A 23,206-nucleotide genomic window follows, 5' to 3' on the forward strand; every position below is an offset into this window, starting at 1 on the left:
AACGTCTGAAAATGTTTCAACTATTTAATCAGCACTAGAAGATGATTAAATCTAAAGTGAAGTTATCAATACGATTAGGCCGTCTGTTTTAATATGACATGTGTAACAACTCACCAGCTTCGTTTTTTTACCAACCTGAATGCTCGATAAATCTATACTCCTTGTACCTTTTATAACAGAACTAACAAAATTGATAAAGGAAATCAAATATTTCGCTTGATTGGTTTTTTTTCAAAAGTAACGAATCTTGTTATGATTCATTCATCCTACTTTAATAGTAAACACCTACATGCGTTGCAAGTATTATAATCTGCTTTGTAGTAATGATTTGTTTCACATTCACATAAACCAGATTCACAACTGAGGGGAGAGTAACAACTAGTTACGACTGCCGAACAAGGTTCTTTGTAGCTTCCAACTGTAAGAAAAAAACAGTTATGATTAAATATTTTGATGTTTATATTTAGTTTTAAATAATAAAGAAAATTTGTCAATAACATGAGAACCTTTTCACTGGTGCCAAATTGAAAAGCATTGAATAAATCACACTATTATTTTATTTATCATTATCACTTTAACTGTTAAGTCAGTTTTTGTTATATCTATTTTGCGTGATTGTATTTATGCATCCCGTCATACTTTGAATGACAAAATTATTTCATGTCTACTTGTGCGAATTTCAAACGCGCAATTTTACACCAGTACTGAAAACCCTCCTTCCTTGATGGGTGCATTTTACATAGACAAATAAAATCGTATAATATGATCAAAATGAGGATGTAAATTTGATGTATGCCTTTTTGTGCTTCTTCGTTGCATTTGCTGTTTTTATAGTGATTAAGATGATAACATAATGTTGACTGCTGTACCCCTATTTTTGACATTTTTACCTATTGTGTCTGTTTGTTTTGATCACGCATCCGTGACAATATAATGGAATTTGGTGTCATATAAGTGAGAGGTTTAGCTAGCTATAAAACCAGGTTCAATACACCATTTTCTACATTTGAAAATGCCTGTACCAAGTCAGGAATATGACAGATCTTGTCCATTCGTTTTTGATGCATTTTGTTATTTGATTTTGCCATGTGATTATGGACTTTCCGAATTGATTTTTCTCTGAGTTCAGTATTTTTGTGATTTTACTTTTCACTGCAACGAAATTAACCAACGAACCCTAAATTACTTGATATTGGTGAAACCTTGCATAAATTTAAAATTGTATTAAAAAAAGAATGCGTCCATAGTACAGGGATGCCCCAATCGCACTTTTCTTTTATGTTCAGTGGACCGTGGAATTGGGATCAACACTCTTAAATAAGAAAGATCATATCATAAGGAACATGAATACTAAGTTTCAAGTTGATAGGGCTTCAACTTCATCAAACACTTCCTTGACCAAAAATTTAACCTGAGGCGGGACAGAAGGACGGACGAACGGGCGAACAGACGAACGAACAGAAAACATAATGCCCATAAATGGGGTATAAAATGGGGCATAATAAAAACATGTTAAGATGGTTTTAACGATGTAATTTCTATTAATGAAATTAAATTGTGTATCCCATGTAACCAATCAATATGCATAATATTTTCCTGTGCTATGTATATGCTGTGATACAGTATGCACTTTTGTTTTCTGAATATATTCAAATTAAAAAAATAAGTGCAGACTAAAAACCTGAAATTATACGCAATGTAATACTAGGCTTTCTATTTCTCGTATGGAAAATAGGTACTTTGTGTCATACACTTTTATAAAAGCGCAAACATGTTATGACTACAATTTACAACATCCATCTGTTGAAGTCAGAAGTCATACGAAATAGTGTGAAACAAAATGGACGAAATACTAATAGATGAATGTTATATAGCCCCCTCTGCTATACTTGTTTTGTAAAACACTTAACTAAACTTAGTAAAAGATTTTCTTTTAATGCCTTTGTGAATCACAAATAATACGATTTGCAATGTCTGTTTTTAAAACGAAGAAGGAATGATAATGACGTTTTTTAACCGTTATGTCAAAACGCATTAAGTGTTATCAATTTATTAATTTATATTTTACCGATGTTCATAAGATTTGCCAGTAGCAGTAATGATATGTTTCAATAAGATGAACAACTAAAAATCTCATTAGTATTCCAGGATAGTGTGACGAAAATACGTGTTTGACCCATATAGATGAACAGATGGACACTGTAAATGCAGTATGGCCACAATCGTAGTGTAGTATTATTATACCTTCAACAAAACTTTCTTAAACAATTCAATGAAAAGCCATATTACTTCAATACATGTAAATTTACAAATGTTTTTTCTATTTAGAAAAGGAGCAACATTTTGTTATACATCTAGATCAAAGCAATAAAGCATTACCAATCTGTTTAAATCAGTTTCGTGATATAAAAAGTGTATTAAACTGCCTGATAAAAGTTATGATGCATAAAAACTAAACCATAGATAGTCTGAAAATAGTATAATGTATGTCGCCTTTTGAAGTAAGGCAATTAAATATACAATGCTACAAGATGGTTGAATTTCGAGTTAAATTTAGTATGCGAGTTAAAATAAAATTTAATTTGTTGCTCAATTTAATGTCAATAAGACCAAAATATTCAATGCATTCTAGGCCAACAATTCGAAATATTATATACGACTAAGACCACATGTGTAATATTTTTATATATACCTGAAAAATTTATATAACTTTGCCCTTGTATAGCTTTTTAACAGCATTAACATAATTGTTTAAGGAATTGACTCTTTTCGATAAATTAATTTGTTTGCCTTAATAAGGAATACTATCTATACTCCATTCGTTTAACTTCAATAATAAATACTTACACGTGTTACATGTATTATCATCCGAGTTGTAGAAATAATTTGGTTCACATTCACATAAACCAGATTTACAACTAAGAGGAGTGAAGCAACTGCTAACTGCTGTCGAACAAGTTTCTTTGTATCTTCCAACTGTAAGAAAAAAACAATGATGGTTAAATTTTGTGGTATTTCATTTAGTTTTTGATAACTGTGTCAAATATATAAAAACATATTGACTTTTGGCAATATTGATAATATCCTCAAAAAGTACTTTTACAGAATGAACAAATCAACCCTCAATTACTTGATATCAATTTGAATCTTGCATGGGTGGAATTTTGTAGAAAACAATTTCTGATGGTTTTAAGTAAGCTGTAAGTTATAACATGTTAAATGAGTTGTGATTGCGTATTATGTTTATATATTGAAAATGCATGATAGTTTTCCGAGGTAAGAGTATGCAGTGATACAGCGTTCACTTTTTTGAGGTGAAGATTAAAAAACATAATAGCAGACAAATGACCTAATGTTGCACGCTTTGTCATTCTAATCTTTAATCATAGAAAAACATCAACAGTTAGAAAAAGGGGACACTTTTTACAATTCCTCACTACATAGTATGACTAACAATTTGGAACATCATTAGTGGTACTGTTGAGTGTGGAGAAATAAGTTGTTTGCCATAATGAACAAAACAGGTCACTGAAATTTAGCTTTCTCGTCTATAGTTAAATGTAAATTTCTTACAAGTTAAAAGCAAAACGTTATAAGTTCCATGCCTCCTACAAATGTATTCTTAAGCGCTTTATTGGATTTACTTTCATCAGGAACGCTCAAAACCAAGGATGTATATAAACATGAACATTTGAGGAGCTAAATAAACAACAGTTTGTAATGAAAGACTTGAACAGAACACCAAAGCGAATCAAAACAAGCAGGAATACTAATGAAACTTTTAACCATTATCTGAAAAAGCAATACTAAAGTATTAGTTTTTCGTCAAATTATATTTTTTTTCGGTGTTAACATGATCAAAATTTGTTAGATATCAGTAATGATATGTTTCAATAATTCAATTTTGGATGTATCACGTCTTCAGAGTGGCTTATAGTGTTTTGACTATCAGCACATAGACATAGTTATGACAAATGACCGTGTCGTCATATATTTGTGTTCAAATTTTTGTTAAAAAATGAAATTTAAAATCATATTAAATGGAATGACATATATTGTTGTCTATCCGAAATAACATTTGAAAAAACTTAATTAGTGTGCACCATATTTTTAATGTTATTTCTTCATATACGGAAATAAAATAGTGAAAGTCATATTCAATTTACTATACAGACTAATGAGAAGCTCATTATGTTCACAAAAAATGGGAATAAAATAAGTGTTTACCTGTATAAACGAACCAACGAACTAGGCAAATGCAGTTTAGTCCCAATCCTAGAGTAGCAGTAAGGTACACTATAATCTATTTAACTGATGGAATAATAATAAATACCTACAAGCATTGCAGGTATTATGATCTGTCTTGTAGTAATGATTTGTGTGACATTCACATAAACCAGATTCACAACTAAGAGGAGAGTAACAACTCGTTACGGCTGTTGCACAAGGTTCTTTGTATCTATTAACTGTAAGAAAAAAAGCAATCATGATTTGGATGGTTGATGTTTCATCTGCTCTCGGATATTTAACGATCTTTATCATTAAGATAAGAATATTTTCATCATTGCAAAATATTGGAAGTCTCTAAATAAAAATCTGTTACAAAATGAAAGAAAGAAAAATTTTCTAAAAACTATATAAACAAAGAAGTATGCGTAAGACAGCTCAAAAAAGCGTATACATGTTTAAACTCGTCATCATATAACCAATATAAAGCTTGTAAATTTACAAATATCTAATTGTTCAAAGAGACAAGCATGGTAATGACATTTGTTTTAACAATAACCTCAAAACGTATTTATTATTACCAACTTTTTATCAACAAATAGTTTCAGGAATGTTCGCACGATTTAAATATGTCAGTTAATAGTAATAGTATGTTTAATCATACCATACAGACCAAATATTTAGCTTAAAAGATTTACAGGAAAATGTGCCTAAAAAAAAACATATGATGATATAGATGAACGGTAGTACTTTGGTGCAATAAACTAGTCTTACTTATACATTGAAATACTAGTATAAAGCCATATCAAATCAAAACATGAAATTGTACAATGTCTGGTACAACAAACAGGAAGTTTTGCTAGATAATGAATAATGTCGACATGCTTCAATATTCAAACCTCAATAATAAACACCTACAAGCGTTGCAGGTATTATCATCTGCCTTGTAGTAATGATGTGTTTCACATTCACATAAACCAGTTTCACATGTAAGGGGGGAGTAACAACTGGTTACTGCTGTCGAACAAGGTTCTGTGTATCTTCCAACTGTAAAATAGGAATCATGATTAATTATTGGATTTACAATTTAGTTTTTAGACAATTTACAACCTATGTCGATTCGATTAAAACAGTTTCAGTATTTCTAGAATTCATAATCCCTGAATAAATCATTCTTACAAAATAAATAAAAGTACCTTCAGTTACCTTAACATTTTTTTAAACATTGCATTGCGACAAATCTTGAAGGAAAAAGCATATCATCCTTTAGATAAGCTCTTATATATATATTAGAAATAACATTATTAAATGTATAAATTGACAGCAATAATATGCTTCAGACTATTAAAGACTTTTTTACGCTACATGTAAGATAACTTTTTGCAATTAAAACAAACGATAGAACGTCTGCAAATGTTTTATCTTGTAGCTTTGAAATAAAGTTCCTGTACGAACGACAATAAAAAATCAAATCAAAACTACAGCATGTTCAAATTTGATGGGAGAAATTTCAGTAAAATATATTGTAACACTGTTGATGAAATATATCTTCAAAGTTAATAAAACAAAAGGCATATTAGATCAGCAATGCCAAAACAAAGAATTACAACACAGACTTCTTCTAACTAACTATACTAGTTGTTACAAACTATACCCGATGTGTAGTTTTCTGTAGGAGAATAAACATATTTTCAAATTAAGGAAGTGAGAAATTTCGCTTGTTTTGCTCTTTTGCGTACATAATGAATTTTGCTGAATTTAATTCTTTTAATTTTTTATAATAGAACACTTACATGGTTTGCAGGTATTGTCATCTGCATTGTAGTAATAATTTGTTTCACATTCACATAAACCAGAAGCACATACAAGGGGAGAGTAGCAACTGGTTACTGTTGCAGAACAAGGTTCTTTGTAACTTCCAACTGTAAGAAAAAACAATCATTATTCAATTGTTTGATGTTAAATTTAGTTTTTGGTAATTCAAAATCTTTGTCAATTAAATATACCATTTAAGCCGTTGTCAAACTCGATAACCCCCAATCAATCACTCTAAAAAGAACATTTAAAATCTTGTATTTTGGAAATAATTTCAACCCTTAATGATAAAATTTTGTAGCATTTAAAACAGTTTTAACAATTTTTATTGCGTATCATTATTTTACCAAACATGAAAGTTTCCTGTGCTATGTTCAGACAATTTTACAGTTGATGATATTGTTTTTCTTAAGATATAAAAGGAAGATAAGAGCAGGACAAAACATTTAATGTCCATGAGATGTCTTCTAAGTATACTGTTACGAGTACTCAAGTGAACCAATAGTAGTTATTTGTAGGACTTAAATGCGCACATATATTTACTGTATATTCAATGAGCTGACTAATATTACGTCCAATGATTGTACGGGAAAGTCTGTTTGAAATATGTGTAGGCTAAAATTGATGTAAAATGTGAATACAATAAACATGATAAAGTCTAGCCCTATACATGTATGTCTTACAGGTTCATCTTTTTAAGAATGAATATATTTTCGTGAGAAATTCTAAAATGTAAAAATTGAAATGGGGAATGTGACAAAAACAACATGACCATAGGGCAGACAACAGCCGAAGGCCACCAATGGGTCTTCCATGTAGCGAGAAACTCCCGCACCCGTAGGCGTCGTTCAACTTGTCCCTTAAAATATATTAGCTTGCTGAATGTTTGCTTGCTTTTTTTAAGACATGATGAATTATGTAACACTTCATTCTTTCCAATTAAATATTATCACTTACATGGGTTACAGGTATTATAATCTGCGTTGTAGTAGTGATTTGTTCCACATCGACATAAACCAGATGCACAACTAAGGGGGGAGAAACAACTGCTTACTGCTGTCGAACAAGTTTCTTCGTATCTTCCAACTGTGAAAAAAAGCATTCATGAAATAAATGTTTATCATATTTGATGATGAATTAAGTTTGAATAATTTAAAATCTTTTTCAATTAGATTAAAATATATTTACGTTTCCAAAAAGGGTATTTCCTCAATTATTCACTCTAACAATTTGAATAAAAAAAACAAGTAACTTGATATTTACTTGAAACTTTTATTTCTAGAAAAAAAAAACTTATATGACAATCTTGATATAGATAAGCTCTTATGCATTTTAATAGCGTTTCCCTATTTTACCTCACCATATGCATGATAGTTCCACGTGCTATATGTATGCAGTGTAACAGTTCGCACTATTGTTTTCTCTTATTTAGAAAAAAACATAAGTACAGACTAAAATAAGAACTTGCACGCTTTGTCTGTTTATCAATCTATTATTTCATAGATAAAATAGGAAACCGCTCTTCTTTTACCATTTATTACTATACAAACACAATTATGCTGATCAATAGATATTTCCGAAAAGTCTCTGTACCGACTGGTGAAACCGAATTAAATAAATGTGAACTTACGGCTCATTTGTTCCATAAGGCATTTTTGTAAAAAAAAAAGGCTATTGCTCCGCCGATAATAAGCTTCAAGATTTCAATACAGATTTTTTAACAGCACAATTTAATCTGATGTATTTTCAACCTCAAATATGTACTTTTGAAAGTTTTCCTACACCTTGGTCGTCAGTGTACAATACAATAACAATAACATATGTGATAGAGACGTTTATAGTTCCACAGATATAAAAACATGTGTTACGTTGAGTAAAATTGGGAGTGGGAAAAGCAGTATGAGTGATGATTAAATTTACATACAAATTTTTTCCAACAAATTAGTTTAAGAGGTCGGGTGGCCATTCTGACAACATTAGACAAAAGGACGCACTTCGGGAAAGTGGCAACCTAGAGGAGCTTCTATAAACAAAAATTGAATGTTTCCAAAAAATATGTCAACCAATTTTAAACCTTCATTTCAATCCTGGTATCTATGATGAGTTAATTTAGTAGTTTTAACTAATCGATGCTAAAAGGCTGTGATTGCTTTTTAAAAAATTAGATAAGGCTACCAGATAATTTCTTTTGTAAAAAAAACGAAAGAGCAAGTTTTTGTACTTCACTTAAAAAAAAGAGGAAATTCAAAAAATGAAAAAAGGTACTAGGTTTAACCATTGTTACAGGATAGACAATAACAGTATAGACAAATGTCTATTTGTATGACACTTTTTATAATAAGTATAAAATTGTCCTCCTGTATTCATGTCATTAATTTGTTGGCAACAGCATAAACAGACATGAAAAAAGCGTACGTTCAAGGTTTTTCTTTTTTTTCTTTACAATGGCAATAGCTCAAAGAAACATTGACCTAAATGAGCTAAGAAAATTTGACAAAACTTGTATAACTATATATAAAAAAGTAAAATCACAAAATAGTAAACTCTGAGAAAAAAATTTAAAACAGAAATTCTCTAATCTAATGGCAAAATTAAAATCTCAAACGCATCAAACGAATGGATATCAACTGTTATATTTCTGATTTTATACAGGCATTTTCTTATGTAGAAAATGGTGGATTCAACCTGTTTTATAGCTTTATAGCTATTCCAGAAAAAAATGTATGGGGGGGGGGGGGGTTAGAAGGCAGTTTTTGTCAGCACCCGCCACCCAGACAATTGTAATTGAGAATTATAGTGCATTATAGTGTGAAAAGTTGCTCTGATAGCCATCACCCATGTATTATTAATATAATGTGCCTTCCAACACCCCCCCCCCCCTCCCCCCATACATTTTTTTCTGGAATAGCCCTCAATCATAAATCGCTAATGTTTAGCTCAAAAGTGGTAGGAAAAAGTAAATTGTTTACCTAAATTGACGATACAGGTGAAGGCAATATAACATCGTCCTAAAGGTTTATAAATATAATTAACGTATTTCGAATAAATGATGTTATTGTCATATTTTATCCTTCCAACTTTAGTAATAAACACCTACATGGGTTGCAGGTATTGTGATCTGCATTGTAGTAATGGTTTGTTTCACATTCACATAAACCAGAGGCACACATGAGGGGAGAGTAACAACTGGTTGCTGCTGTCGAACAAGATTCTTTATATCTTCCAACTGTAAGAAAAGGCAATCATGATTTAATTGATTAAAGTTGCATTTAAATTTACATAATTGAAAATTTTCGAAAATTAAATTTGAAAACTTTCACAATTACTCAAACTGATAATCACTCATTGATTGAACAATGCAAAACAACTAGAAGAAAAAGCATTCAACGACTGTCTTTATACCGGAGACTATATAAATTTTAATTGCTTATCCCTATTTTAACACACAATATACATGAAAGTTTCCTGTGCTTAATATAGACACTTATACAGCAGTCATTTTACTGTTCATCAGACATTTGGCAAAGACCAATTGAAAATAGTTTAATTAAGTCAAGAGATATGTATTACTGGAGCAAATGACTAGTAATTTTATCTTTTTTTTTTGGCAAAATTACACATTTAAATATCTTTTAAAAAAGAATATGGTCTATCTTTAAAACAATCCTTCACTGGACATACATGTTATTATATATATTGTCCAGTAGTTTTCTCAAAGTCTTGTACAACTGATACAGTTTGCACTGTTATTTCATAACATAATTACAAACTAAAAACCTGAAATTATACACGTTGTTTTCTAAGCATAATATTACTCAAAGATGAAATATAAAAACAAGTTGTAAGATGGTAAAAAGGCGAACATAAACTTATGTTACAAAATCAAATTCATACTGAAAAGTTTGACGACAATATGTGTGGGCCAAAATGAACGAAAAATATGAATGCAATATAATCCTATCCTACACCTTATTTCAGCAGAATTAATATAATTTAAAAGGAATTTTGAATTTTCAATACATTTCCATTTTTGATTTATTATGAATTTGGTCATATTTTATTCTTTTAACTTTGATAATAAACACCTACGTTTGTTGCATGAATTGTCAGCTGCGTTGTAGTAATGTTCTGTTTCACATTTACAAACACCAGAGGCACACATAAGGGGAGAGTAACAACTGGTTACTGATGTCGAACAAGGTTCATTGTATCTGCCAACTGTAAAAAATAAACGCATTCATGAATTAATTCTTTCATGTTGCATTACGTTTTAAGATTATTTAAAGTCTTTATTTGTTATATTATATCATATAAACCATTTCAAAATGGATATAAAATCACTTTTTTTTATCACTCTTACAACATGAATAAAAGAAATTCCAGTTTCTTGATAATCACTTGAACCTTGCATTTCAAAAACAAATTGTAGTAAAACATAATGTGATGGTCTGAATGGAGAAAATATTTTTTTATTGAGTGTCCATATTTTACCACACAATCAATATGCATTACAGTCCCAGGTGCTATGTGTTGGCAGTGATATTTTTCATTTTGAAAAAATGTTTTGTTATAAATAGGTTGCTAATATTTTCAATTTAATTGTTTTTCATGTTGTGGTCTTAAACAGCCGACTTTACCGTATTGGTTTTTCTCATTATTAAAGGCTGTTCAGTTGATTTTTACCGCTTATATCCATGGTTATTTTCAACTTTGGTGGATGTTTGTCTCATTTGCTAGCATACTACATATTTTTATTTTTATGAACAGTTTACACTATTGTGTTTTTTTAATAACCAAAGAAGCAGAAGTGCAGATCAAAAACGTAAAATTGCGCGTTGCCTTCTTCTCATATTATTATTCCTAGGTGAATAAAAGAATTTGGTGGAAGATATTAAGTAAAGGCGCATATGTTCAACTCATCAATATATAGTCAAACCACTAAACAATAGGAAGTACATTAGTTGTATTGAAAAGTCTGGCAGCAACATTTGTATGCTGAAATTTAAAACAAGAATGTGTCCCCAGTACACGGATGCCCCACTCGCACTATTATTTTCTATGTTCAGTGGACATTGAAATTTGGGTCAAAACTCTTATTTGGCATTAAAATTAGAAAGATCATATCATAAGGAACATGTGTACTAAGTTTCAAGTTGATTGGACTTCAACTTCATCGAAAAACTACCTTTACAAAAAACTTTAATCTGAAGCGGGACGAACGGACGAAGGGACGGACGAACGAACAGATAGACAGACAGACGAACGGACATATAGACCAGAAAACATAATGCCCCTCTACTATCGTAGGTGTGGCATAAAAATATGAATGCAATTTATCAGTTTATAGCATCGTCCTATAGGGTTTTTTTCAACTGAATTATCCCTAGAGAATTGAAAGTTTTTGCCCGATTCGACTTTTTGAATAAATTAGGAATTTTTTCATACTAAATTCCTTAAACTTTAATAATAAAACACCTACATGCATTGCAGGTATTGTCTTCTGCAATGTAGTAATTATTTGTTTCACATTCACATAAACCAGAAGCACATACAAGGGGAGAGTAGCAACTGGTTACGGCTGTCGAACAAGGTTCTGTGTATCTTCCAACTGTAAAAAAAGGCAATCAAGATTTAATCATTTGAACTTGCATTAATTTATCAAAAATTTATATTATCAATAAAATGAGATTATCTTTAACATTTTGTTAATTCCTCACTACAATTTTCTTACACCTTATTCTTACAAAATGAATCACCTTATTATTTACCTAAACCTAGCATTGCTAACAATCTTTTTGAATCACATGTTACATGTATGAGGGTCTTTGTGAGGGTCATGAGTTGTTATGAATTTCAATTGCATATCTCCATTTTAACCCCAACACTTTCTGTTTAAGAACTTGTAAACGGTAGCGATATCCACCCTCTTCGTATCATTTGATTTGTTTTACTGTCCCATACAAGAATATTTATGGTTTCGAGGTGGGAATCTCGACCGTTTACAAGTTTTTAGAAAGAAAGAGGTGTGATATATTTCAATCTATTTGTTTTATTGTTCCATACAAGAATATACAATGATATATATGGATAGAGGTTATATTTTGTAAACCCCTCACCTATTAAGCCCCTATAAATACCCACAAAATGCAAAAACGAAACATTGTTAGTCCAAGAAATAGAAGAAGAAGAATAATAATAAGAATGAAAAATGAAAACAATAAATTTCCCAACTTTGTTTATGAGACTTAGTTACATCACATCTTATACACTTAATACCTCATGTTGTTTTTGGTTGTGGTGGAATTACAATTCAATACTTACTTGCTTTACAAATGGTATCTACTGGGTCACGATACTGCGTTTCGGGATCTTCACAATCTAAAAACACAAATCAAATTATTGAATGAGGGCTTATATTGTTGATACATTATTATTAGTTGAATAACAATTTTCGTGATTTTTTTTAGGATACAGGTGAACCCCGAATTAAACTTTCAACGAGTAACAAATTGTTGGCAATAACAAGAAAATTGAATAACCACGAACATGTTAGTTTTCTTTAATTCTTGAAAATTGATATCCTAAAAAATAAAAGAAACCACAGTATGTTGAGCATGTCTCTTAAAACTTTTTTCATGATTAAAAATGGTTTATGTTTATCTGAATCCAATGCTTATGGTAAATAATCGTTTGGTGTATTTGAGCTTTTGATTGCCATTTAAATAGGGACTTTCCGTTTGTAATTTTTAACCAATTGAACATTTTTTCCGTTTTTTTTTTCACAATATGACTTCGAGCTGATGTTGACAGGAAGGGGATTTCGACCTATCTGCCTTAAACTAAAGGACAATAAACACAAAGAATTTAGCGTATATTTATTAAAATAAATATTACTGAGTTTAAACAAAATTAGTTTATGAAATAATTGTACTATTCTAAATAAAGGCAACAGTAGTATGCCGCTGTTCAAACTCATACATCCATGGACAAAAAACAAAATCGGGGTAACAAACTAAAACTGACGGAAATGCACCAAACATAAGAGGAGAACAACGACACAACACTACAATGTAACACACACAGAAACGGACCAAGCATCAGACAAAAGAAAGATTATTTTTGCATGTGTTTTCTAATTTGACTGTGACGAAGTAAATGAAGATTTTGTAACTGCTGCCGCACAGGTTTTTTATAACTTGAAATCTATAAGTAGATTTACTTTCTTAGAGTGAGTCTGATAATATGTATAACTTTAATTGAAATTATTGACGTTTCCACTTGCAATACAAGCACCACCGTAAGGCGAATCATTCAAAATGTCATGAAACAGTCGAAGGGGCAGTTCGGTAAATGTACTGATTTAACGAAAATTCTAAAGAATAAAGATGCAAAACAAATATGTTTTGTGTTGTTAGAAATATTTGTTCGTTAAATACTTCATTGTAGTGACCTAAATACAAATTTAAAGTATCAATTTCTGTCGTTATTCCTCCTCTTTACCGAATAAGAGGATATTTTGCTTTATAGCCACATGTGTGTAGATGGAATAAATTCAATTGAAATAATTCTGATACATAAAAGGTTCTTCAGTGTTTGCTTTTGGAGTCATGTGTTAATGCTATTGGTTTCCAATGGACAAATCAGTTATATTATGTCAATTATTTTTATTTTGAAAAAAAAACCAACATTGTAGCAATTTTAAAAATAATGAAAACATTGAAATTTGTCTGAAGTCATAGTTACTTAATTTCGTCAAAAGAAGAATGGTTTTCTGAAATATTTTTTTTTCAAACTATTTATATTTACTTCACAAAATGTAACAAAAATGTGTGTTTGCTAATCGTAAAAAGATAATATTAAAGAATTTAATAAACAAACTCTTCTAACAAAGCTACGTTAATTGAAATGAATAAATTATACAATCCCTTTCATTGAATTACAAATCTAATTTGACTTTGTCCCAACTCATTTGCGATACGTTTCACTGTGATAGATTTTGAGATACCAGAATAGGTGTCTGATCTATACACACATTGATTATGTTCCCTTCTCGATTGTGCCATATTGACTTTGTATGTATTTCCATATCGGCTGATGCAACACAGAAGGAGACGCTTACCATATCATTGCACCTTGTTTCGCTCTTCTTTGAGTTTGCGTGATTCCTTTCCATTTTAGTTTTACATTCTAATTCACCATCGTTTGTTCAGGGTTTTTTTAATGGATAACGTCACCATTTTTCATGGATAACGTCTTCATTAAGAATGTACGCGCACGAGCAGATAACGTATGACAGATTTTTTATATAGGATTTGACGTTTTTTTTCTGTCAGTTTTGTTTTAATGGAGATAACAATATTATCAATTGATGCCGTCGGATCTTAAACATGTTAAAATACAATGTTGTTATCTCCTAATTCGTTTCTTTTGGGTTTATTTAGTAGGTTTTAACATAGAAAAACTACTGTGATTAAACATCTTTACATACCACAGAAGGGAATATTACAATAATTCCATTCGTCATCAGGGTCCGTGGTATAACACCAGGGTGAGGATTCACCGTCTGGATTACGACAATAGTTATGTTTAAATGCTGATACGAACGTAAAGTTGTTAGGAGGATTAGGAGTTTTTTCATCCCACCTTTGACAGATCGTGTTGGTGACAGTTACGCTGATTGTTCCTCGATATTCACTACCTGCTGATGTCGTCTTACACTCACGACAAAAGGGAATATTGCAATACTCCCAACGGTCATCAGGGTCCGTTGTATAACACCAAGGCGAGGAATCACTGTCTGGATTACGACAATAGTTGTGTCTATATTTACGAACGGACGGATAGTTTTGAGGATAATGAGGAGTAGTTGAATCCCATCTCTGACAGGTCCTACCGCTGCTAGTCACACTAATTGTTCCTCGATATTCCGTTCCCTCGGCTGTTGTCTTACACTCCTCGCCTACAAAATTCCAATTGCAGAAGATGATATAACTGATGAGGATAGTTTTCTTTGCATTACAGTATATTGCTACCTTAGATTGCTATGTATTTAGTAATAAGACCTGGTGTTTTAATCGTATAGAAAAAACAACAGATAATGTGATTACCAATAAATTTAAGTCAAAATCCTTAATCACACAGGAATATTTGGTAAAATCAGAACTATGGGCTTCAATGATGTTGATACTCATAAAGCGCCATTAAAGTAAAAACAAGAAAGTAGTGGTTTTTTTTCAAAATATCTCTGTGCAGTGATATTGGATATGTTTCAATTTTTAACAAGTGACCAAATTTATTAACACTTGTTATGATTTAAAAGTAGGCAGCTATGAAAAGTATGCACAGAACTAAGATATAAAAAAGAAGATGTGGTATGATTGCCAATGAGACAACAGACCATAATGACACAGAAGTTAACAACTATAGGTCACCGTACGGCCTTCAACAATGAGCAAAGCCCATACCGCATAGTCAGCTATAAAAGGCCCCGATAAGACAATGTAAAACAATTCAAACGAGAAAACTAACGGCCTTATTTATATAAAAAAAATGAACGAAAAAAAAATATGTAACACATAAACAAACGACAACCACTGAACTACAGGCTCCTGACTTGGGACAGGCACATACATAAATAATAAGAGTTCAAATAACTTATTGTATGAAAAAGAAATCTTTTACTCCGTGAAGCATGTGTAGCATTAGAAAAATGATTTTCTGGGTGTAATTTGTGAAAAAATAATTTTACTTCGTAACTAGAAATTATGACCACATATGCGAGAATGTCTTAGCTTCGAAATAAAATGTCCAATTGTATTTTTGTCAGTCTGTCGAGTTAAGCCTTTTTCAACTGATTTGTATAGTTCATTCTTATGTTGTACTTTTATACCACTGTCCCAGGTTAGGGGGATGGTTGGGATCCCGCTAACATGTTTAACCCCGCCACATTCTGTATGTATGTGCCTGTCCGTATACAGGAGCCTGTAATCTAGTGGTTGTCGTTTGTTTATATGTTGCATATTTGTCTTTTGTTCATTTTTTAGGTAAATTAGGCCGCAGGTTTTCTCAATTGAATTGTTTTACATTGCCATTTCGGTGCCTTGTATAGCTGACTATGCGGTATGGGATTTTCTCATTGTTGAAGGCCGTACGGTGACCTATAATATTTGTGTTATTTTGGTCACTTGTAGAGAGTTGTCTCATTGGCAATCATACCACATCCTTGTTTTTATATATACACATCCACATTTACACTATGGCTAAAATAATTGAAGAAAAGGCTACCATTTCTAGCTTCCTGGATTGCATTATGCATGTTTATCCATTTCAAAAATAAGCCTTACTAAGATGTCAAAGTCAAGGCCAAATTAAATCTTTCACAGCATAAAAATACAAATAAATCACATGATATTTTATACATGTTTTACCTCATTTGCTTTTTAGTTTTGTTATAATTATAATCAAATACCTACTTGCTTTACAAATGTCATCCATTGGGTCGCGAAATTGCATTCTGGGATCTTGACAATCTGAAACAAAACAGGGCAATTGTGTAAAGCATGTCTTTCTATACTCTTTTTTTAGGAATGAACATATAACACGATTTTTTTTCAAATGACTTATAGACAATAATATATTGGTTTAAATCAAATTACATTGAGTCGATTAGAAGAGTAAGGTGATGTTGATATATTTACCCTGAAATGAGGGATCACAATCTCTAAGAAACAAAGTGTTCTTGTACTTCAAAAAATATTTACTGATTCTAAACATATTATAGATATCTTTCTTTGAAAGATAAGTGTTGCTTGTATTTCCTAGTTTGTCTTTTCCTTAAAGAGAAACTGATGTCGAACAGGCTTATTATGTCTTCGAATCTTATCGGATACCGTCTCTCTTACAGTGAGTTACATAATCGGTACAAAATATTATCAGTTTCATTGAAATTTTAGATGTTTCATCATTCTGTGGAAATACCTGCTGATTTTTTTTCTGGTTACCAGACCATAATTATTCAACTTGATTTTTATCTAATTTTTTAAGGAATTTTTTTAAGTGTAATTGGTTGAAACTTTCCCGTGGCAAAAACTTCAGATGGTGTCCATGTAAAATAACCTATTCACAGATATTGAACCAGAGATTTTTTTATTTCGATTGATTGCGGTTTTCAAGTTGATTAGTTTAAAGTAACCTATCATATGACACTTGAAGTGACTCTGAGTAAATCAGAAGTTGCATTTTGTTGCCCCCACCTTTAAGACAAATATAACTTACTTTTGAAAAAAAACGAGTGTTAGAAATTACAATTGTACCGTTTATACTTACCACAAAAGGGAATATTGCAATATTCCCATTTTTCATCAGGATCCATGGTATAACACCAAGGTGTTGAATGATCGTAAAAATTTCGACAATAGTTGTGTTTAAATCTGGATAACACTGTAAAGTTTTCAGGATGATGAGGAGTAGTTGAATCCCACCTCTGACAGTTCCTGTTGCTTCGGGTAACGCTGATCGTTCCTAGATATTCAGTACCTTTTGCTGTCTTTTTACACTCAAGACAATAAGGAATAGTGCAATACTCCCAACGCTCATTAGGGTCAATGGTGTAACACCAAGGTCTGCTCTTATCGCTATCAGTTGGGTTACGACAAAAGTTGTGTTTAAATGTATCTACTAATGTATAGTTTGTAGGATAATGAGGAGTAGTTGAATCCCACCTCTGACAGGTCCTGCCTTCATCAGTTACGTTGATTGCCCCTCGATATTCAGTACCTTTATCTGTGCTCTTACACTCATCGCCTGCAATATTCAAACTAACAAAGGTAATATAATTGATGTCAATAACTGTCTTTTTTAACTGTGAATTGAAACCTAATAATGTTATCTATCATACATAAATTGATCCGTCGTCGTAAAGATTGTATAATAGTTTTTTTGTTGTTCAATTTATTTGTAAGATAATATAATATTGTTGACCTTGTAGCTGTATTTTCAGCTTTATTTGATTCAAAATTACAGGCTGTGTTGTGCCGATCTTATGTGTTATGCCATTTTCAGTTTTTCGACGTTGTTTTTTTTATTCGTACTTTTTCGCCTTTAATCGGCATTATCTCAGGTTAGGAAAAGAGTTTAGAGCTGAACGTTGTTCCCTTCTACATGTGCCTTTATAAAGTCAGAAGCCTGTAATTCAGTGCTGGCTGTTTGTTGCGCTCTTGTTTCTTTTTCTATTTGTGAGTTTGAAAATCCCTTTTTTTATCGTATGACTCACTCGGTAAAACATTTATATCTTCAACAAATAACTAAGCTAGCATTTTGCTGCAGCCAGGGCAAAAATCAAAAACGACGACATGACAAACAAAAGTATTTTAAACACAAGTTTGAAAACTAAAGACTGAGCAACGCGTAACTAAAAACACTTTGACCATGCAATATATTTCGTTCCGAAATATGAAGATGTGGTATGATTATCAATGTTTTATCACCAAATACTAAATGATATAATAGAAGTTATTTACTACAAATAAAGTATATTGATGAGTTTGTTTCATTAACTAATAAACAAGTGAACTTAATTTTGTCAACTCAACTTAAAGATAAACACATACGTGGGTAACAGCTATTATCATGTTCGTTATAGAAATGCGCTGGTTCACAATCACATGTCCCAGAAGCACAAATTAAAGGAGAGAAACAACTGCTTACAGTTGTCGAACAAGGATCCTGGTAGCTTCCAACTGTCAAAAAATCAATCAAAATATATTCTTATAATATTAAATATACGTAATCTACCGGAGGTTATAACCAAATTGTAACATATATATTACCTTTAAAGTTATTAAATATATACAAATATTAATAATTTTGATCCCTAATTTGATGGGGAAAAACCTGACTCAGACATAATGCCATTATTTTCTTTTTATTAATATTCAAGTTCTGGTCTGATTATTGATTACTTTTTATACCTCAGGTTTGAATGTTAGAAATAAAATTAAGGACTATTAAAATATATATTGATTGAGTGGAGGGAAGTTAAATTTTTGAATGTAGGTAATTGGTCCTTTTTTTCAGTTTGCGTCTATGCATATAATCCTTAAAATCGTTCTTGGTCGGAGGGATATTTTGAAAGTCTCTGCTTACCTTACCACATACATTTAAATGGAATAGCCCTGGAAAATTTAAGCTTAAGATTGCAAAATTTATTCTTACATAAAAAAGTGACATTATTTTTATATCATTAACATCCTTGACAAATAATAGTTCATATAGTGATTACAATTGAGAATGGAAATGGGGAATATGTCAACGAGACTACAACCCAACCAAAGGAGCAGACAACAGTCGAAGGTCAACAATGGGTCGTCAATATAGCGAGAAAATCCCGCATCCGGAGGGGGTCCTCAGTCGGCCCCAAATAAAATTGTGTACTAGTTCAGTGAAAATGGACGTCACACTAAACTCCAAAACATATAAATGAACTAGAATTATTCATACTAATCAACTTTCGAATCTGTTGCATACATTTACCGAATTGTGACATTGAGTTGTCTTTCCCTCATAAACCCGCCTTATCTGGAAAATGGTGTGAACCACATGTTACAATGGTGTATAATTTATGTTTTCAATATGAACAGTAAAGTAAAATTATAACTGAAAATATCCAGATAAAGTAACTATTTGTGATACAAATTTTATTGTCTGCCAGCTTAACGTCTTTCTTTAATTTGCCGTAATACATTTGTAAGAGGATAAAATGAAAAAAAAATACATTTTAAAAATGTCATACCTTATTTCTTTTGAGCTGTGTCTGACTTACAATTAAGCACTTACTTGCTTTACAAATGCCATCCGTTGGGTCTCGATACTGCGTTTCCACATTTTCACAACCTAAAAAAATAGTATTGTAACAGTAATACTTGAGTAACAATTCAAATATGCGGGTCTAAAGCAAGATACAATATGACGACGAGTCAAATTTTACAGGAAGGTGATTTCGAAATATATGTCCCTTAAAAAAGTATAACAAACACAAAGTATCGAAGTGTATTTGTGACAGATAAAAATTTTAACAAATCGTTTAATCAGCTTTATTCGTTTAGAAATAATCAAATTGTACTATACTGAAGAAATGTTAGTCTGTTTGTGTTTTCTAGATTGATGAAATCAAATTATGAAATGAAATACATGATTGTTGTCCTACATACAGGCTTATTAACTTTTTTTTAAATCATAAAGACAAAAATAAATTCTTACAGTGAGATACAGTTTACATTTAAGGATAAAAAGTATAATTTTAATCTTAATGATAGAGGTGTCCACCTTTTTGTAAAGATACCCTTAGATTTTGGACAAGTTATATTTTTTTGTAGAACTACATATGATTTTTTATCAGATTATTAGATTCTTTTTACTTCTTCGTTACAAGAACTTGAGAAAGTATCCGTGTAAAGTTACCCTACATAGATTGGAAAACCTAGATGATATTTTTAATCCGGTTGTAGCCAATTGTTTGCGATATTTAAGTAGAATTGGTTGAAAGTAACTATTTTTTGTTTTGTTTTTTGAAGTGACTAAGAGTAAGACAGAAGTTTTTTTTCCGTTGCTATCACTTTCATTCAAAATACAAATCTCTTTTTTAAATCAGCGAGTATTAGAATTAACATTCTAACGATCATTTTCATATATGATATCAATAAATGTAAATACAATGGCGGAAAGAAGTTTGATTTTACATGTACATGAATTTTAATTTATACAAGCGGCAACACCACCGTTTTACTATTTAAAACTGGAACATGTGTTAAGAATATATAAAAAAGGAAAAAAAAAAAACTCGTAAAATCGAACAAACTGTATAAAGTTCAAAAACTGTCGTCCATAGGATCGTGGCTTCCCGTACGATATTTTAAGGCGTATAAGTACGCGGAAGGAATCAGGAAACGTAAATTTGTAGTCCTTACGGGCGTAGAAAGAAGTGATAAACCTGGCGTTAATTTAAATAAGGAAGGTGTGAATTTTTCTACTAGCGTAAAACTGTTGGTATGGCGTATATCATGATGCTGAGTTTTAAGGATTATAGGATATTTTTTTCAAAATTTGGCTCTTTGGTATTAGTTTGCAAGATTTGGACTTATGATCTTTATATATTCCTTATATATAATCATCTAGTTAAATTGCAGTACTATCATTGATAGTTAAGTTCAAATGATATTAATTTTCAAGAACGAAGATTTGTCATAGTTCTTATTTAAGGAGGTTCGCTACTCAGTTTCAAAATAACAAGCTTTTCATAACACTAGTGTATATCGATAAGGGATTTATAAAGGAACCAAAAAAGTAAAGATAAAGTATAGGTTAATATGCATGTTTTCGATACTAGGCCATTGAAACTTTGGCGGGAAAATTTCTCCCTTGCCTTTTCATATCTTTATCATTGACAAGTTTAAGTTCTCAAAAACTATTAAAGGATAACAACGATTTTGTAAGACTTTTACGGATGGCTTATAGTGATTCATGTTAAAGATTTATAAAGAGAAAAAATGGGGCCAATGGACTTTTTTTAAGGCTTTCAAATGGATAAAACCAGAGGATTCCGAAAGGATTCCGAAAATCTGACTAAAATTCCAAAACATTACAAGCGAACTTCCTTCAACTGAAAACATGACAAGCGAACTTCCTTCAACTGAAACTTATTTGGACCAGTGTCTGTCTAATATGTACTTATTTATATAGCTTCTTAATGCCTCAAGTTTTATGTCAAACATTGAGAAATTTAAGCAAAATTACAGACGTTTGTATCAAAAACACAAAAGTACACAGCTAGGGAAATACATTGATTTACATTAAGTGTTGTTTTATATAAGGATATAACACCTGGTTTATTTATTGACCAGGCGTTTGCATTTTCACATTAGGACTGGTTTTCTGTCAACCAGGCGTACTCATTTAAATATTACTCTGGATTCATTTATTTTCGTGGGTATCAATAACCATGGATAAAGGAAAAATTGTATGTTCATGGATATTTAATTTTGTGGTTTTGCTGAGGTCTGCATACAGGTCTATAGAAAATTTGTCATTTGTTTAAGAAATAATTGATGCAGTTTTATGTGCAGTTTTTTTGTATGTAGTTTTAACCAGGGAAGGCATTATATTCGTGATTTTATTTGCTCGAGCGATAGTGAGGGCTAAAATAACACGAATATAATGCCGACCAATGCTAAAACAACAATAAAGAATATTTTGCATCAATTATTTTTTATTCTGATTAGGACAATTAAGGTAATTTCTATGTCCTATGTGTATAAGTGTAGAAGGTTTGTGTACGCTCTTCCACGAAACTACGTTTTGTCTGTAAACAAGCAAATGACTTGCATTGTGATTTTTCAGAAGGAGGAGTTTGAACAGCCAGCATGAACGGACGTATCTAGGTCAAATATGTCAATTTTTAATTGCAACACATTACAAATAATAACAACAAATGCATCACAGTTTAGAAGTGTTTTAAGTTAATGAAATATATCAAATGCATGCCAATTTGATCAAATTCATTATTCTGCAGTAGTCAATTTACGCATGGGCAAAAAAAAAATTATTGGATTAAGAGCATGGGTTTTTTAAAAAGCGAAAGAAGCACGTCATATTAGAATGAACATTTAATTTCTTAGTTTACCCGTACCCACGAAGTCCAGGAAAATTGGTATCAAACGAATATAGTTAGTTGCTTTCAAGGCACATTCCTGTAAATGAAATCAATATAATTGAAACAAATCTGATACATAGGATGTACCTCAGGGTTGGTTTTTTCTCTTTTGCAGTCAGGTATCAATGCTATTGGAGTCAAATGGAGAAATATACAATAATTGTTACAGTCATTTCCGAATGTCAAAATTGAAAATGCTAAAAAAAATATTTTGGTGCAAACAGTTTTCCAAATAACGAAAGCATCGGAAAAATTTCTGAAGTTATAGTAAGTTGATCTGTTTTTTGTAAGATGATTATGAAACGGTGATTTTCTTAAATATTGCAGGCCTTTTATTAACCAGAAAAAACAAAAACTTTACAAAAAGGAATTTTCTTATCTTAAAAATATCATTTTAAAAAGTTCCATAAACTAAAAACTCTTCAATCAAATAAAGGCGGAAGAACGATTAATATTGTG

General features: G+C 31.2%; 1 protein-coding gene across 8 annotated transcripts in view; it reads right to left on the bottom strand.

Annotated features, from left to right (window-relative positions):
- LOC139491560 (uncharacterized) overlaps window positions 1–23,206 on the bottom strand; it is a 168,038-nt gene that overhangs the window by 70,709 nt on the left and 74,123 nt on the right. For 4 of the 8 annotated variants that reach the window (XM_071279315.1, XM_071279312.1, XM_071279310.1 and 1 more), the window contains exons 15-29: window positions 19,876–19,932; window positions 18,651–18,779; window positions 17,368–17,844; window positions 16,515–16,571; window positions 14,531–15,001; window positions 12,364–12,420; window positions 11,522–11,650; window positions 10,132–10,260; window positions 9,140–9,268; window positions 7,000–7,128; window positions 6,021–6,149; window positions 5,146–5,274; window positions 4,338–4,466; window positions 2,848–2,976; window positions 290–418 (exon numbers count right to left, since the gene is read on the bottom strand). In XM_071279315.1, the coding sequence (XP_071135416.1) occupies window positions 290–418; window positions 2,848–2,976; window positions 4,338–4,466; window positions 5,146–5,274; window positions 6,021–6,149; window positions 7,000–7,128; window positions 9,140–9,268; window positions 10,132–10,260; window positions 11,522–11,650; window positions 12,364–12,420; window positions 14,531–15,001; window positions 16,515–16,571; window positions 17,368–17,844; window positions 18,651–18,779; window positions 19,876–19,932 (2,409 nt within the window). The remainder of the gene's footprint in view (window positions 1–289; window positions 419–2,847; window positions 2,977–4,337; window positions 4,467–5,145; window positions 5,275–6,020; window positions 6,150–6,999; window positions 7,129–9,139; window positions 9,269–10,131; window positions 10,261–11,521; window positions 11,651–12,363; window positions 12,421–14,530; window positions 15,002–16,514; window positions 16,572–17,367; window positions 17,845–18,650; window positions 18,780–19,875; window positions 19,933–23,206) is intronic. The other 4 variants (XM_071279316.1, XM_071279314.1, XM_071279311.1 and 1 more) reach the window with 3 other exon arrangements.

The sequence above is a fragment of the Mytilus edulis genome, chromosome 10 (assembly GCF_963676685.1).
Source record: "Mytilus edulis chromosome 10, xbMytEdul2.2, whole genome shotgun sequence".
NCBI classification, from domain to species: domain Eukaryota; kingdom Metazoa; phylum Mollusca; class Bivalvia; order Mytilida; family Mytilidae; genus Mytilus; species Mytilus edulis.